Source organism: Elgaria multicarinata, chromosome 18 (genome assembly GCF_023053635.1).
Source record: "Elgaria multicarinata webbii isolate HBS135686 ecotype San Diego chromosome 18, rElgMul1.1.pri, whole genome shotgun sequence".
Classification (NCBI taxonomy): Eukaryota; Metazoa; Chordata; class Lepidosauria; order Squamata; family Anguidae; genus Elgaria; species Elgaria multicarinata.
Window position 1 is genome coordinate 19286341 of NC_086188.1, and position 17510 is coordinate 19303850.

A 17510-nucleotide genomic window follows, 5' to 3' on the forward strand; every position below is an offset into this window, starting at 1 on the left:
TGAGTCTATGTGTGAGTCACTGACCTGGGCTGGCATCCCTGGCAGGAGGCACTCAGGGCCGGAACTCATGCAGAGAGATGGGAGCAGGGTCCTCTGAGGTGGGTAATTCTTTAAGGCTTAAAGAATATAGAAATAAATATTTCAGGGGTGGCAACATTTCAGCTGTTGGGGTTTGGTTTATGCTAGCTGGCATGTTTTGCAAGGAAACTGGTAATCTGGAGCAGGGACTCTAATGAATTTAACTGAAGTATGGGTGGCTGGGACTTCCGGTAGGGCAAGCGTAAGGAAACTCTTTCAGCCCGGCGGGATGGATTCAATTTTGAAGAAGCTCCCTGATCAGGTTCCAGTAGTGAACCAGGCCAAAGGAACCAAAATCACGAGCTATTTTAGCTTAAAGCTCTTAGAATCACTAACAAAGCCCTTAAGGAAGGCCTTTCAACCTTTTTAAACGGCGAAAACTGGGAAATCACCAAACAATCCTTCAGGACGAAGGGCTTTGTCCGGCGGCCCAAAGGGCCAGTTTAGGATCCGAAGAAGGCGTGACATTCCCAATCCCTGCCCCAGGGAGAGGTGGTGAGCCGGGTCGCTGAGGCTTCCAAGGTTAAAAAGCCTCGATTTGCAGGAGAAGCCGTAGCGCAGGACTCCATTCAGTGCCTGCGAACCTCCTCTGTGCCGTTTGGATTCCTGCTGCCTCTCCCAGTTCAGCAGCAGCAGCCCCGCCTGAGGCTCTGCCAGTCCTTGGGGGGGGAGGGTTGGAGGGGGATGTTAGATCTGTCGCTGGAATGGTGGAGTCGTGCTTAAGGGCTGTTTGGATCTCGTCCTTGGGTGAAAAGAACATTGATCTAACAAGGAGGCAATTTAGCATTCTAGACAGGGAAAGAGCAGAACAATGAGGAAACACCCACACACATTTCTCTTTGCTTTACTTTTATTTATTTTTATTAGTACAGGTGGCTTTTAGGGCCATGGCCCCTTCACAGCCATCGCTCAGCCCCTGCAGTCCTGTTCAGCCCTTCTCTCTAATAAGTTAGTATAAATAAGCAAGCATCCTGAATCCCTCCCACCCACCCACCCCTTGCTAGCAAGTGAAACCCCCCCCCCGAGAACTCCCCTGTTCAAGATGTCAAAATAAGTGACTGTTGTGAAGGTACAAGCAGCAACAGCAGCCACCCCTGGCCCCCTTTCCCCTCGCAAGGAGGGGATCCGAGGCCAGCCCCATTGCAGCCAGATCAGCGGGCGGGTGAGCCTCCCCCCCAGCCTAAACTCACACTGCCTGGATGGTCTGGTAGACATGCCAAAAGGGTAATGATGGATTCGGTCCAGTGTGGAGACGCACGAGCAGGCCCAAGAACAGAGGAAACACGTTGTTTTACACACACACACACACACACACATTTCCCATCTAGAGGGAGCCCAAAGGGCCCAAGTATGTCACTCCCCTTCTGCACCAAGCAGCCACCGAGGTCACGAAAGACGCCAGGGAAGCAGGTTCTCCGTGGCCCGCTCTCCATCCATCCTCAAGGACAGCCCGCCGTCTCGCTAGCTGTCTTGACAACAGGTTCCTGGAGGCGAAAGCGGAAGGGGAGGGGGCATTTTACTAGAAAGATGGGGGGCAGGCTCTTGGGCCAATGGAACTGCTTCTCCTGTGTGGTGATGGTGCTACGGGAGGATTACAAAGAGGCCCGGGCAGCCTGGATCCCTGGCGGGGGGAAGAGATGAGCGGCTGGCCTGGCCAGCTCATGGAAGTATGGGGAGATTCAGATCTAAGGGCGAGTGCCTCTGAGAGTGTGCAGAGTTCCCTTTTGCTGGGGGATGAACGTGTTTGCCGCTTTAAAAAAAAAAATCTTTAAAGAGAGAAGGGCTTCTGAAGGAATGCAGCGCCCTGCCCTTCCAAGGGGGAGCAGCATTTCAAAGGAGAAGAAAGCCAAAGTAAGAATCAAATGCCTGAATTTGCTGCTGCTTTTTTCCTCCTCCCTCCCAATCCCCTTTCCTTTCGTGTCATGTTTTTTGTAGATTGTAAGCCTGTGGGCAGGGACTGTCTTAAGAAATGTTTTTGTAAGCCGCCTTGAGCGCCTTTTTGGCTAAAGGGCGGGATAAAAGTACTAAAATAAATAAATAAAATAAAACGTAAGGGAGGAGTGTCGGTGAACTGCAGTGCCAGGAAAAAGAAACATTCTTTTTAAAAGAAAAATGACATCAAAAATATTGAACGTGGAAAACAGTGCGGGCCTTCCGCCCTCCTGTCCTGGCAAAATGACATTCCGGTTCGGTAGCAACTGGGGCGGATGGTATAGACATCGGACGCTCCTCAGCCTGCCCAACCTGGGGCTCTCTGGACATCAAATCCCATCAGCCCCAGCCAGCATAGCTAAGGGTTAGGAACGCAGGAAGTTCTAGTCCCAAATGTCTGGAGGACACCAGGGTTGGAGGGGGGGGGGCTGCTCTTGGCGTCCTGAACTTGCAGAGAACCTAAACGGACCAACATAAAAGGGCGTTCATGTTTGTGGCTAGACCCAAACTTCGAAAGCCATTTGGGATGCAATGTGTGAAAGTGAGCAAGAGTGCCTTCAAGCATACACAGAGTGCCGTTCCCAGCCCCCCACATCTCCGGCCTTAGAAGGCTCGACTTCCAGGCGGACTTGAGGCTGGAATGTTCTCCTGCTGCCCGCGAAGCTTTTGCGGCCCCGCTGCGAAAAGAAAAACTAGGAAGAGGGGAGGGGGGGCTCTCTACGTTTAAAGCTCTAAACGGCTTGGGACCTCGATACCTGAGGGAGCGCCTCTCCTTATATATGCCTGCCCGAGACGTGAGATCTGTTGGAGGAGCCCTTCTCCGCATCCCATCAGCACAACACATACGCTATGGTGGGACATGGGAGAGGGCCTTCCCTGTGGTGGCACCCTGACTGTGGAATGCCCTCCCCTTGGAGGCCCGACTGGCGCCAACGCTGACTTTATTCCGGCACCAAGTAAAAACATGGCTTTTTAACAAAGCCTTTGATGGTTACATTCACCTGGCTTGCACATGGTTTTAACTGTTTTAATTGTTTTTACTGCTTTTAAATTATATACTGGTTTTAACTTGATTCATGGTTTAATTTGTTTTTAGCTGTGTATATTTATTGTTTGATATTGTATGATTTCATCTGTACACCGACCTGAGATCCTAGTGATATAGGGCGGGATACAAATGTTTTAAATAAATAAATAATATTCTGCCAACGCAGAGCTGGCCCCCCCGAAAAACAGGGTGACCCTTCACAGCAGCAGCAGGAAGGAGTTTGGTGGATGAGGAACTTACCTAGAATGTTGTGTTTGCAGAGGGGGCAGGTCTGCTGGAGCAGCAGCCACGGGTCCACGCAGTCCCGGTGAAATTCGTGCAGGCACGGCAGCACTCGGAGACACTGTTGGGTGGAGACAGACTCGATCAGCATGGAGAGGCGAGCCGGCGCAGGGCCTGGCAGGCGGCCTGTCGGCTCACCGCAGGGCCAGGAATCGGGCTGTCGCCTGGTCTGACCCCCTTTCTAGGGGGCAGGGCCTCCGCATCCCCTCCCTGCTCCAAACAGCTCCATAGACTTTGGTGGGAGTGGGGGGGGACAAACTCTTACACAACTTCTTACTTGTGGTTCCATGGGGAGCACAGTGCATATTATGTAGGGCTGTTGCCCAACTGAGAAACCTCCACCGAATCATGGCATGCGCTGAATAATTTTGGGGAAGGGCCACAGCTCAGAAAGCTCCAGATTCAAACCTTTGCATCTCCTTCCACTAAAAGGATCAGGTGATGGGAGAGAACTTGAAATCATGGAATAGTTGAGCTGGAAGGGGCCTCTAAGGCCATCAAGTCCAACCCCCTGCTCAATGCAGGGATCCACCCTAAAGCATCCCTGACAGATGGCTGTCCAGCTGCCTCTTGAAGGTCTCTAGGGTGGGAGAGCCCACAACCTCCCTAGGTAACTGGTTCCATTGTTGTACTGCTCTAACAGTCAGGAAGTTTTTCCTGATGTCCAGCTGGAATCTGGCTTCCTTTAACTTGAGCCTGTTATTCCGTGTCCTGCACTCTGGGAGGATCGAGAAGAGATCCTGGCCCTCCTCTGTGTGACAACTGTTTAAGTCCTTGAAGAGTGCTATCATGTCTCCCTTCAGTCTTCTCTTCTCCAGGCTAAACTTGCCCAGATGTTTCCCTGTCTGAGACCTTGGAGAGCCCCTGACAGGCAGAGTAGATAATCCTGAGCAAAACGGACCTAAGGCCCCGAGCCGTACCTCGTCCTACATTCCACCCTATCAAATTTGCCCAGGGGTCAAAACAGCCGTCTGAAGCAAGCAGCGTGCTTTTCTTTGTTGGTATATTCTGCCCTATGAAGAATGCCTCTTCCACTGTGGAAGAGGCAATCCCGCTTTTGCGAGAGGGAAAGGGGAGAATGCCTCTTTTGAACTGGCCCTTACCACCTGCAGCTTTTATAAATGCATGTATTAAAATGGGAGGAGGGTTACTCTGCTACCTGATTCATTGGGAGCATTAATTTAGTCGATAAACAACTTCTAAGGCGCAATCCTATGCATATTTAGGTAGAAAAAAGTTCTATAACTCCCAGCCTGGAGCGCGTTGGGAACTGTAGGACTTTTTTCTGTTTAAATATGCACAGGATTGCACCCTTAATTAATTAGTTCATTAAAGCAGGAGTGCACAATCTTTTCAGCCCGGAGGGCCACATGGAATGCTGGCTCGGGGGCTGCACACAGACCACACACCAGCGTTCGGGGTACAGATGCTCTTTGCTGCTACTGGCGGTGGGAAAAGAGCGATTGCTATGAGGATGTCTGGGGAAAGAGTGTGGATTACAGGCAGCAAAGAAATTGGCAGTGGGGAGGGGGGCATTTGGCAGGGGCCAGGGGCACCCATGGGGGAGGGGGGCAAAGGAAAGCCCTTGGGGGCTGCAGGTTGCACCGCCCCGCACTAAAAGCTGCAGCCCTACTATTAAGGCACGCCCACCGTGCGTGCGTGTGTATGTGTGAGTGAGCACACGTGAACACGCCAGGTCTAACTGGATCGCCCCATCGATACAGTTTACAGGTCTCTACTAACGCAAAGCAGACATGGCCCAATATCGATCCCACCCCTCTGTGTGAGACACACGCACCCACTGCCGCTGCGGCAAATCCTACCTGATTCTTGTGAAACCGGTCCAAGCAGACGGCGCAGCTGTCGATCTCGTGAGCCCAACTCCGGGGCGGCTTGCCGGGGTGGTAACGGCGGGTTTTCAATGTCGACAGCCTCTGCGCGATGTGTTGTTTGAGATCCGGCTGCAAGGGGGAAAGTCCAGGATTAGCTTCCCTACCCTGCGACCGAAGCAGATCCTTTTGCTAGAGGGGAGCGAGGAAGAAGAGTGTGTGTTGGGGGGGGGTAGGGATTGGGCCCACCTCGGATTCTTGGTCCGGCCGACTGTGCCGGGACTGCCGTTGCGCCTGCATGATGACCCCCGTGCACAGGATGAGTGCGATGAGCAGGATGGCGTTCCACAGCTGCTGGAGGTACTTCTGCAAGGAGAAGCCCTGGCATATAAGAGGTGGGTTGCATCACACGCAACAGAGTTTAGACAGGAGCGTTTTCTAGGCCATGAGGAAGCCGCCCAGCCAGCCGTGGGTGTATGGTTTCTCAGGTAGGCTGACGGATGGATCCTAGTCATCACTACAGCTGAAGACCACCTGGAAGTGAGCCCCGGGGGGGGGGGGGGGCAGGGTGAAATCCTCCAACCCTCCCATTTGAAAAGGGGAGCTGTCAAAGGAAAGGAAAGGAAAGGAAAGGAACCTCTCGTGCAAAGCACTTGAGTCATTGCGGACTCCTAGAGGGGCGCCTGCTTCCGCTGACGTTTTCTTGGCAGACTTTGTAGCGGGGTGGTTTGCCATGGCCTTCCTCAGTCGCGGTTACCTTTCCCCCAGCTAGCTGGGTACTCATTTTACCGACCTCGGAAGGATGGGAGGCTGAGTCGACCTGAGCCGGCTGCCTGAGAACCAGCTTCTGCTGGGATCGAACTCAGGCCGTGGGGAGAGTTTCGGCTGCAGTAACTGCCGCTTACCGAATTGCTTTACAGTTACCTATTTCTTCGACTGTAAGACGCCATCGATTGTAAGACGCACACTAATTTCAGTACCACCAACAGAAAAAAAAACCTAAGACACACCCACGATTCTAAGACGCACCCCATTTTTAGAGATGTTTATATGGGAAAAAAAGTGTGTCTTAGACGCTTCAAGGCTTTTCAGTTACTTCAGTTCCCTGGGTGGCAGAGCAATGAGGTGTTAATCTGACTCCGAAGAGCAGAAAATGTTTGTTTTATATTTCTGAATGGTTTTAAATTGTATGAACCGCCTGGAGAGCTTCGGCTATTGGACGGAATAAAAATGCAATAAATAAATACGTAAAATGCCTGCAAAGGAACTTTACATTGCTGCTAACACAGGGCACCGTGTACGCGACAGTTTAAACTGGTTCCCCGAGGGAAGGGCCCTGGAATTCGTAGTTTGATGAAATGAGACTTCCAGCAGAATTTTAGCACCTTCACAAAGTTAAAGAGTTCGCGGGGATCTTTTGAGGAAAGGCGGGATGCTGAAAGGGGTTTCAAACCCCATTCGCATTTGCAGTATTTATTTATTACATTTTCATACCACCCAATAGCCAAAGCTCTCTGGGCGGTTCACAAAAATTAAAAACCGGGCAAGCACACAGGCCCTGCGATGCCTCAGCAGACTAAATGAGTGTGGTGTGATTATTTTAATCACAACAACCATCCCATGTTATGTAGGCACAATATTATTGTGAGATGTACTGCAAGTGTGAAGGGGGTGTCAGACCCTCGCAGGCCACCAGAACTCCTGGCCCACAACCCCCTACCAACTCGGCTAACGGGCCAAAGCATTGATTGATTGATTGCATTTATAGCCCGGCTTTTTTCCTCCAAGGAACCCAAGGCGGTGTACATAATCCCCCTCCTCTCCATTTTATCCTCACAACAACCCTGTGAGGTGGGTTGGGCTGAGAGTCTGTGACTGGCCCAGAGACACCCAGTGGGTTTCATTGGCCGAGTGGGGACTAGAACCCGGATCTCCGGACTCCCAGTCCAACACCTTCGCCACTACACCACACTGGCTTTTCAGACAGAACGCCCGGCGCCCTCACAAACCTGGACTCTCGAGCTATTCTCTCCCGTACAAATGACGCCCTGCCACTCTCCATACAGGCCACCGCGCGAGAGACCACACGTGGACCACAGGGTCAGTGTCACCCCCTTAAAGAGAAAACACACGGAGAAAGAGCAATCAGGCTGAAGCCGGGCAATGGAAACAGATAAACAGAACGATCCACAAGCAAGAGGTCAGATCTCCGTTTACACACATCCATCCATATCAAGGGATGGTTTCACACATCGATTCATGAACTTGCCACAGAGCAGTGAAACCTCTTGGAGCACCCGACAGCTATGACATCTGGTCGGGGCCAAAGGCTACCAGCTTCCCTGGTGGCTGAAAGCACCTTAGGTAAAATGTATAAGCAGCCAACACACCAGAGCCATTCAGCATACGTGCACTTGTAGTGTGGTCCCACTGAATACTGCGTAGGTGACCCTATGGAAAGGAGGACTGGGCTCCTGTATCTTTAACAGTTGTATAAACAATAATAATAATAATATGATGATGATGATGCCTCTCTTACCTGCCTCTCCCTCTGGATTGTATAGAAAAGGGAATTTCAGCAGGTGTCCTTTGTACGCCTGCAGCACCTGGAGAAATTCCCTTGATCACAACAGTGAAAGCTGCAGGAGCCCTGTCCTCTTGAACAGATACAAAAGAGGGCAGGGCTCCTGCAGCTTTCACTGTTGTGATCAAGAGGGAATTTCACCAGGTGCTGCAGGCACCTGCTGAGATTTCCCTTTCAATACAACTGTTAAAGATACAGGAGCCCTGTCCTCCTTTTCATACGATCACCCTAATACTGCATTGTTCATAGACCCCAGACAAGGGAGGGGTGCCTCTGGCGCTCCGGAGTTTTCCCATTTGGCTCCGCCCCTGCCCCGCCCCCTTTCCCCCAGCCACTGACTGTATGACGGATTCCAGATTCCAAAGTTTTGCGCCGTTTCCCCCCCACATTCTGAGTGGTTGAAATGCCCCCCCTAAGGCTCAGCGACTGGCAGGAAGAGCTTTAAGCTACAACAGGCTCAATTTTTTTTTGTAATTTTTCATCCCCTCTTTTGTCTTCATCTTCACCCCTTTGTCTTTTCTGCCCACCACTGGAACGCCGCCCAATGAGGCTGAAAGAGGCTCCCCGCCCCTGGGATATGGGTTCAGGTCCTAGCTCAGCGACTCGCTGGGAGACCTTGGAGAACGTAAAAGAGGTTTATAAAAATGACACATGGCCTGGAGAGAGAGAGAGAAGCCATTTTTTCTCTCCCAGCAGTAGACCTTGGGAATCTGATTGCTAGTATATTTAGGACAGATAAAAGGAAGGACGTCTTCCTATGACGCATCGTTAAGGTCCACCACTCACTGCTGCAAGGTGTATGGAGAGCCACTGGCTTAGATGGCTTTACATGGGGGTTCAGACATATTTATGGAGGAGCAGAGGGTCCTCCAAGGCGATTAGCAAGTTAACAGAGACAGTTACTACAGGAGAGGGCATTAGGGGCACCCTGGAACCTTTCATCTGATCTGGCTGGGCAGCTCCTGCATTCAAAGGACTTCCCATTGCCTCATCAAAAATGTATTGGGCGTTGTCTGGCTTTGCACCTTCTCTTCTGTGTGGGGCCGACCCGGATGCCTCCTCCCCATCTCGTTTACCCTCCATCTCAGGCAGCAAGAAAACACCTACATTGGGTCAAGAAGGCACACGTGGCCCTTTTAAGGAGCCCTGCTGTCCTCCAGAGCCACAAGTGATTGACGGGGATACCGCTGCAGTCCCGTTGCCATGGTGGTGGGGATCCAAGCCCGCCCACAAGAAATCTTGCAAGAAGCCAGGGAACTCTTGCAAGATGGGGCTGGTGGCGGGTGCAAGTGGCAGGCTGAGGAGGCAAGCCAGGCCTTTGCCAACTGCTGGGAAGACAGGCTGAGCAGGAGGAAAAGGGTGCTTGTGAACCCGCACCCCTCCATTTCTGAGAACAAGGGCAGAGGCAGTGTTTAGCCTCCCTACCAGGCCTGGAGTAGCCCAGGGCTCTACATGCGAGAGAGAGAATGGTTGTGTTCACACATCACACTAACCCACACTCGGTGCTTGGGTGTGGGTTGTTTGCTGAACCGTAAGTTAGCATATTGTACAAACCCAGGTCACTTTCCACAGGGCGTCTTGCTAACCATGCAGCGTGGCTTGTTAACCGCCCTGAACAACCCAACAACCTTTAATTTTTGTGAACCGCCCAGAGAGCTCCGGCTATTGGGCGGTATAGAAATGTAATAAATAAATAAATAAATAAATAAATAAATAAATAAATACAACCAACCATGGGTTCTCAAGGTGGCACGTTCAAGGAAAATAAGCCACACTGCATGGTTAACAGGCCACCCTGCGGAAAACGTCCTGGGTTCGGACAACACGTTAACTCACAGTTCAAAAAACAAGCCATGGTTCAACAACAACCCACACTCAACCATGGGGTGTGGTTTAGCGTGTTGTGCGAACCCAGGCAATGCATGCATGCGTCCGAGAGTGAGAGAGTGGATAATACGGTGGCTGTAAGGCAGTTTTGCACACCCCAATTATAACAACCAACAAGAGGCACTGAGCCTGAACCTCGCCCCTGGATTTTGCACAGGGTTCCCCCTCTGTAAAAGGCTGAAATGCCCCTCTTAAGACTTTGTGGTTGGCAGGGAGATCTTTTAACTTAAAGCTGGTATTTTGGCCCCGCCCCTTTGGCTTCAGCCCCGCCCACCACTGAATTCAGCCCTTGCTCCTCCCCTCTGCTCCGACATACCACGTTCTCCAGCAGAACTGCTTGATACGTGACCTTGGCTGTAGCCCGGAGACCTCTGCCAGGAAAAGGAAATGGAGAACAGTTAGATCCGACAGTGAGGGAGGCAGGGCCTGAGTCCCATGGAGATGCTCCCACAGAAAGGGGGCCTCCCCCACCGCAGCCCCATGAGTGGATTAAAACCATGAAATGGACAGGTGTGTCTTGCTCCCGGACAACAGCTCAGGAGCAGGCCACAAGCGTTGCACGCAGGAGGTTCCTGGCATCTTCAATTAAAAAGAGAATAATGAAGACGCAGGTGATGGGAAGAGACCCTTCTCAGCCCGAAAGCCCCTTCCAATCAGAGCAGACAATGCCGTGCTGGGTGGGCTAAGAGCCAGGCTGGGTCTCAGGCAGTTCCAATGTCCCTTTCTGTGGCAACTAACCTGAATCTGAAAGGGCCAGGCCTTGCTTGTTAAGTCTGCTAACCATGAGATGGGGTGGGTTAGAAATCCCAAAACTCAGAAATTGCAAAATCTAAGGAATCTAAAACCTTCCAACTTCGAAGATGTGTCACACACACACACACGAAAGGCAGAAAGACTAACAGAGTATTTAAATCTATTTTTGAAGCTAAACGTTTCAGCTATGTGCTGCTCAATGAGCCTCAAGAACACCAGTTTCTAATGCAGCCTTCCTCAACCGGGGGGGGGGGGGCGCTCCAGATGTGTTGGACTGCATCTCCCAGAATGCCCCAGCCAGCTGGCTGGGGCATTCTGGGAGTTGTAGTCCAACACATCTGGAGCGCCCCAGGTTGGATGCTTGCAAGTGAAAGTTCCTTAGGAGGAATGCTTACAAATCATCCTTCAGATTTGGACTCAGAGTTCTGAGTCTATAGATCCAGAAATGTTCCCCTCTGTCAAGCATAACAGCATTTTTTTCTTGATTCTACCTTGAGACTACCTTCAGGAAAGTTGAAATGTCTTGCAACAGGGCTGTTCTAGTTTTTTGGTAAGAATCGCAGATTTGCAGTTATCTTGTTCTTGGATCCACTGTATTTTTCCTTACATGTTGCATATGGCATCCATTTTTTTTAAAAAAAAAAATTCAATTAAATAAACCAGATTAGCAATTATCTAATGCAATAGGTTTCCTTGGTAACTGTGTTCTTGGAAGAATTGTTTTTGGGGGGAAGTAATTGCAGGTAATGCAACGTGTTGATTGACAAGGCCATGATCCTGGGTTGCAAATGTCTTGTTTAAGTGCAGCTTTAACTAACGATTTACGCAAATTGGGTGGTTTTCTGAATGTGGAGAACGAATGGCTTCCGTTAAACGAGCACAACAGGATATAAAAGGGTAACTCTCTTTAATTATCTCACGGTAATTAGGGGCAGCAGGAGGACAGGCCACAACAGGTGGAAATATGAATTTATGTATTTGATTTTATGCTCTCCTGCCCTCACCCCCAAATCCCAGCCAATCTCACCGCAGCAGCGCTCCGAGAAGCTTGGTGACGTTTTCCGAAGTCTGAACAATGATTACAGGCTTCGACAGAACCTGGGAGACGTCCAGCTGTAGTGGGGAGGAAAGCAGGGGTCCGTCAGTGGGGCTGAAGGAAGGCTACTCTTTCAGGCTGTCCCAGCCCACAACAGCTCCCGTCTCCCCCAAACCTTCATCCCAGTCCAGAGGGACCAATAACATAATACAGAAGAGCCCTGTTGGATCAGACCAAGGGTCCATCTAGTCCAGCACTCTGTTCGCACAGTGGCCGACCAGCCGTCAGCCGGGGACCAACATGCAGGACACGGTGCAACAGCACTCTCCCACCCATGTTCCCCAGCAGCTGGTGCACACAGGCTTCCAGCCTCGGATCCTGGGGGTAGCACATAACCATCAGGGCTAGTAGCCTTTTGTAGCCGTCTCCCCCAGGAATGTATCAAAGGAGAGCCAAGGCGCTGGGGTTTACCTCTCGGATCGCGTTCTGATTCAGCGCAAGGATGAGCAGGGCAGAGGCGCCCAGGACCAGGGCCCGCTTCATCTGCAAGGGGAGAAACCGCAGAGAAAAGGCGTTAGGCAACCTTCCCCAGCCGGTGCTGCCCAAACAATGGCCGTGCTGGCTGGGTATGATGGGAGTTGTAGTCCCTCGATGGGGGAAGGCTGCATCAGGCTCAGGTGGATGGTGGTATCGGGGAAAATCCAACCTACTTAAAGCAGACCTGTTGAAATTTATTTATTTATTTATTACATTTTTATACTGCCCAATAGCCGAAGCTCTCTGAAATGAATGGGACTTGGGTATATCATGACTAAGCCAGTCCCATTCATTTCAATGGGTCTACTCTTAAGTAGGACTTATGTTGGATTTTACCCATCATGTTCACAACTTCTCCAGAGGGGGAAGAAATGTGCTCCTTTCGTTTTCCTTCCGGGGCTTCCCACAGCCGTCCTCCGCTGCTCCCTCCCAACTTCCGGCATTAAGCGCTAGAGCCTGGCATGGATTACTGCGCCTTCCCCCATGGCTCGCACACGCACACAGACCCCAAGCATGCTTACACAGAAGCTTGGAGGATGGCAACAAGGGAGAGGGCCTTTTCTGTGGTGGCCCCCCAATTCTGGAATGATCTCCCCGACGAGGCTCGCCTGGCGCCAACGTTGTTGTCTTTTCGGCGTCAGGTCGAGACTTTTCTCTTCTCCCAGGCAGTTAACAACATATGCTGAGGTTTTAACTGACCCCAGAATAGTTGTTTTAAATGGATATTGTTGTTTTTATGCTTTTGTAAACCGCCCAGAGAACTTTGGCTATGGGGCGGTATATAAAAGTAATAAATAAATAAATAAATAAAACACAGACGTCAGAGACACTAAGTTCAATAGGACTCCCAAGTGAGTGCACATTGGATTGTAGACTCAGTCATCCACTGGCTTATGTGATTATTTTGTCCATTCTTAGCAGAGGATCTGGGTTGCCCTAGACAAGAGTCTGCAGCGGCAGCAGCAGCAGAAACCACAAACGACTTCACAATTTTGCCAAGGATGACCAATCCCTTGTTCTCTGAAAGAACACCAGCAGCCAAGCATTTCTCCTGCAAAATGGAGCCATCACGTGCCTTTATCAGGCATGCACAGCAGTAGATTGCCACCACTCCTGCCAGCCGTGTCCTCCTCCACCATACTCCATTATATTCCCCCCACCCAGTTTATTATTCTCCTTCCCCAACAATCAATCTACATTCCATGGCTACTGAGGTTGCTGGGTCACAGAATCACAGAGTTGGAAGGGGCCTACAAGGCCATCCAGTCCAACCCCCTGTCCTCATTGGGCTTGTTTGGGGCTGGATTTTTTTGGTGCCTCTGCAAACCTTGCGGTTCCTCCCAGCCTGCTGTGGCCTCCCCACACCTCCCTTTGGCTGCGTAAGCGATGGCACTCACAACCGGGACATCAGAAACAAAGGGAACGCTACCTGCGACGACCAAACTGGTTTCGAAAAGCATTGCGTTTGAGGCGCTACAAGGAGATACAAGACCCGTTTGTGGGATATCATCTCGCGATGGTCCCGTCACACATGCAGGTCATTACTTGACGTTGCAACCATCGAGTGACAAGATAAGCATGTGTGGATCAGGAAAGACGGCCGACGCACCTTGTTGACCACAGCGGTAGTGAAGGACTCTTCTTTGCTGCCTTTCTGGACCTCGGCCTGTTCCTCGCCCACCGGGACAACGCCAATCCAACTGTCATCGTCTTCCAGCTTGGGGTCAGTATCCCCCACCTGGAGGAGGGGGGCATCTTTATCTTCACCCACCTACAGCTTCTTCTACCCACCCCGCTCCAGAGCCTGGAACCCGGACACACGCTGCCTGACTGAGGCCTAGAAAAAAGTGCTACACGGGCCCTCACATTATGCTGGGCTTCGAAGGGAACTTGCAATCGGCTCCTAATCATTGCTGAGCTGCTTTGGGAGGCAATCTTGGCTAAAAGGTAAGGTACAGCTACTCGTAAGTATGATTTAATGTCTATTAGGGCACAATCCTATACATGTTTAGACATAAAAAAGTCCTACATCTCCCAGCATTCCCCAGCCAGCCCAAAAGTCCTACAACTCCCAGCATTCCCCAGCCAGCCCAAAAGTCCTACATCTCCCAGCATTCCCCAGCCAGCCCAAAAGTCTTACAACTCCCAGCATTCCCCAACAAGCCCAAAAGTCCTACAACTCCCAGCATTCCCCAGCCAGCCAAAAAGTCCTACAACTCCCAGCATTCCCCAACAAGCCCCAAAGTCCTACAACTCCCAGCATTCCCCAGCCAGCCAAAAACATCCTACAACTCCCAGCATTCCCCAGCTGGCCATGTTGGCTGGGGAATGCTGGGAGTTTTAGGGCTTTTTTCCGTCTAAACATGCACAGGATTGCACCCTTAGTTAATTGCATTTATACCCCACCTTTCCTCCAAGGCGCCCAACGTGCAGCATACATGACCCTGGTCTCCATTTTATCCTTGTAGCAACCCTGCGAGGTAGGTTAGGGTAAGAGTCAGTGACGGGCCCAAGCTCTCCCAGTGGGCTTTGTGGCAAAGTGGGGATTAGAACCCGGGTCTTCCCAGTCCCAAATCCAACACCCTAACCAGTAATGTGGTGTCTCACATCACAAGGTAGGTATTTGATCTGCAGGAAGGAAAGGCGGGGGGCGGGCAGGAGAAGCTGTTTAATTTCTGGGGGAAAGGAAGAGGGGTGCCCCACACCCTCATAGAGCTCTTTGATTTGGGGAGTGAGATGGGGTGGAGAGGGGGTCCAGCAGCAGCCTGTGGGGGGGGTCATTGTTTGGGGGTACACAGAAGCCCCAGGCACACTCTGGTAAGGGCAAATAGAGCTCGGATGAGACGAGCCGTTGATTGATGGAGGACCAAGATGAGAATTTCCTGGGGGTGGGACCCCTTTGAATGAAAGGGGAGGCAGACCTGGGGGGGAGGGAGGAAGTGGCCATTTGATTTTTCGCAGGGGAAGCAAGGAAGAATCCCGCCCCGCTGGGAGGAGGTTTGGGGCTGGATAACAGGGGTCCAAACAGAACGGGTCATCCTTTGACTGATGCAGGCACAGAGGGGGACCCCCAGGGAAGGGGCAGTGGTGTGATTTTCGGTGGGAGAGGTAAAAGGGGTCCCCTCTATAAGGGGAACAGATCCAAGTAGACCTTGAGAGAGGAGTCACTTGCCCAGAGGTTTCCCAGTGGGCAAGTGCTGTCATTTGCTTTATTATGTCCCGTTGTTACTTGATTCTGGGGGTCAAGAGGAGATTTCTTGGGGAAGCTCCCCCCCCCCCACATTGACATGGAGAGGAGACCCCTTGGTAGGCATTTGATTTTTGGTAGGGGAGAGGGCAAAGCGGGATCCCACACCCCGGAGAGAAAGATTGGGAGTGGATACGGGTGTGTGTGTGTGTGTGTGTGTGTGTGTGTGTGTGTGTCCATACAGACCTCGAAGGGGTCTTCACCTGATTGATGGAGTGTAAGAGGGGGGCCTCCTAGGGAAGAGGATTCCTGGAGTCCTGGAGGGGGGCGGATATCAGTTCATTGATGATGGCACAGAGCTGGGGGGAGGAACCCTGGGAAGGGGGGTCCACAACATTCTGAGGAGTAGGATTGGGGCTGGATAAGTAGGGTGGCCCTATGGAAAAGAGGACACTAGTTGCATTGAAAGAGGAATTTCAGCAGCATGCAGCAGCTCTTCATCACAACAGCGAAAGCTGCAGGAGCTATAGTAGCGTGACCAGATACAAAAGAGGGCAAGGCTCCTGCAGCTTTCACTGTTGTGATGAAGTGGTAATTTCACTAGGTGCTGCATGCATACCAAGGACACCTGCTGAAATACAACTGTTAAGGATACAGGAGCCTTGTTCTCCTTTCCATATGGGCCCCCTAGATAAAGGGGGGAGGCAGGGGCTCATTCTTTGATGGGGGGATCTCCTGGGGAGGGTTAAGACCTCTGACTGAGAAGGGGGGAGACTCCGGGGTAGCCATTTGATGGGGGGGGGGGCAAAGCAGGGTCCCACACTTTGGGGAGGAGGACTGGGGGTGGATAAGAGGGGGGAGTTCAACCAAACTTTAGAGGGGGGATCTTCGGGGGGCGGGGGAGACTCTCCAGGGTTGCCATTTAATTTGGGTGGGGGGGGAGAGGGAGCAAAGCGAGATCCCACAACCTTGGGAAAAGGAGCATCCAAACGGACCTTGGGGGGGGTCTTCATGCGGTTGATGGAGCATGCGGGGGCGGGGTGGGTCTCCGGGGTCGCATTTTCATATTTGGGGGGCGTCCCACACCCGGGGGGGTGTCTAAGCGGACCTGGGGCGGGGTCCGCCATTTGACCCCGGGGGTGGTCGTCGTCGGGGAGGGCCGCTCACCAGCACCAGGCTGCCCCGGATCGCCTCGCCGGCCTCCTCCGCCCGGGCCTGCCGCTGCGGCGGCTCCCTCTCCAGCCCGGGCCTGCCCAGCAGCGCGCCCTGCAAGGTGTAGCGGCCGCCGCTGCCTTCACAGTCGGGCCGCGGCGGCTCCTCGGGCGGCGGCGGCGGTGGGGGCGGTGGGGGCGGCAGGAGCAGCACCTCCACCTGGGCCTGCCCGGCTGCCACCGTCACCAGCAGGCCGCCCAAGTGGCCCAGCAGGCAGGAGAGCAGCACCGGCGCCCGCCCGGCCGCGGCGGCCGAGCCCGAAGCAGCGGCGGCGGCGGCGGCAGCAGCGGCGGCCGCCATCATGGCAATGCAGGCCCGCCTCCTCCGCCGCTCCAGCGCCCGGCCTCGCCCGGAGGAGGATCAGCCCCAGGGCCGCCGCCGCCGCCGCCGCCGCCGAGGAGGAGGCGGAGGGGGAATGATCCGCCTTCCCGAGAGCGCGAGTAGGCCGCTCCCCCGACGCGGGCTTGCTCGGGAGGCGCGGCAGAGGGAGCCTACTCGGGAGTAAGCCCCCATAGGGTCCAATGGGGTTCCTGAATCCCTCAGTTTACTGCTATGCGGGTTGGGGTTTGCCGCCTCGGCGCCCTCCATGGCACGTTTACTCGGGGGAGTAAACCCCACTGAGTTCAGTAGCAGGGAGGTAGTGGTGGTGGTGGTGGTGGTGGGGTGTCCTAAGGTAGGGTGACCCTATGAAAAGGCGGACAGGGCTCCTGTATCGTTAACAGTTGCATAAAGAGAGTTTCAGCAGGTGTCATTTGTATATATGGAGAACCTGGTGAAATTCCCTCTTCATCACCACAGTTAAAGCTGCAGGAGCTACCCTAGAGTGACCAAATACAAAAGAGGTCAGGGCTCCTGCAGCTTTAACTGTGGTGATGAAGAGGGAATTTCCCCATATATACAAATGACACCTGCTGAAATTCCCTTTTCTATGCAACTGTTAAAGATACGGGAGCCTGGTCCTCCTTTTCATATGGTCACCCTACCTAAGGAAACGAATTTACCCCATAGTAAAAAGAAAAAAGAACTCACCACCATGGGATGTGGTGATGGCCAACAGTTTGGAAGGCTTTAAAAGGGAGTTGGATAAATTCCTGCAGGAGGAGGAATTAGTAGTCCATGGCTACTAGCCCGCATGGCTATGTGCT

The 17510-nt window shown here is 52.5% G+C and overlaps 2 protein-coding genes across 2 annotated transcripts in view; both read right to left on the reverse strand.

The window, feature by feature from the left end:
- Positions 1-17510, reverse strand: part of SF3A1 (splicing factor 3a subunit 1) — a 418137-nt gene that overhangs the window by 44231 nt on the left and 356396 nt on the right. The gene's annotated exons all lie outside the window — the stretch shown is intronic.
- RNF215 (ring finger protein 215) lies at positions 1382-16667 on the reverse strand. The gene is made up of 10 exons (XM_063143689.1): positions 16321-16667; positions 13576-13704; positions 11901-11972; positions 11421-11506; positions 9957-10011; positions 7179-7283; positions 5419-5535; positions 5164-5301; positions 3299-3401; positions 1382-1562 (listed from the first exon to the last, which is right to left on the reverse strand). The coding sequence occupies exons 1-10, from the start codon at positions 16663-16665 to the stop codon at positions 1540-1542; spliced, it is 1173 nt and encodes a 390-aa protein (XP_062999759.1). The 5' UTR covers positions 16666-16667; the 3' UTR covers positions 1382-1539.

Bases quoted from the DNA above. Each gene is read 5' to 3' on its own strand.
- RNF215 (XM_063143689.1), bottom strand. From the start codon at position 16,665: ATGGCGGCCGCCGCTGCTGCCGCCGCCGCCGCCGCTGCTTCGGGCTCG. The intron at 13,705-16,320 runs GTGAGCGGCCCT...CCCCTCCTCCAG, and splicing joins TCCGGGGCAGCCTGGTGCTG to GTGGGGGATACTGACCCCAA. The intron at 7,284-9,956 runs GTATGTCGGAGC...TTTCTCTTTAAG, and splicing joins CAGTTCTGCTGGAGAACGTG to GGGGTGACACTGACCCTGTG.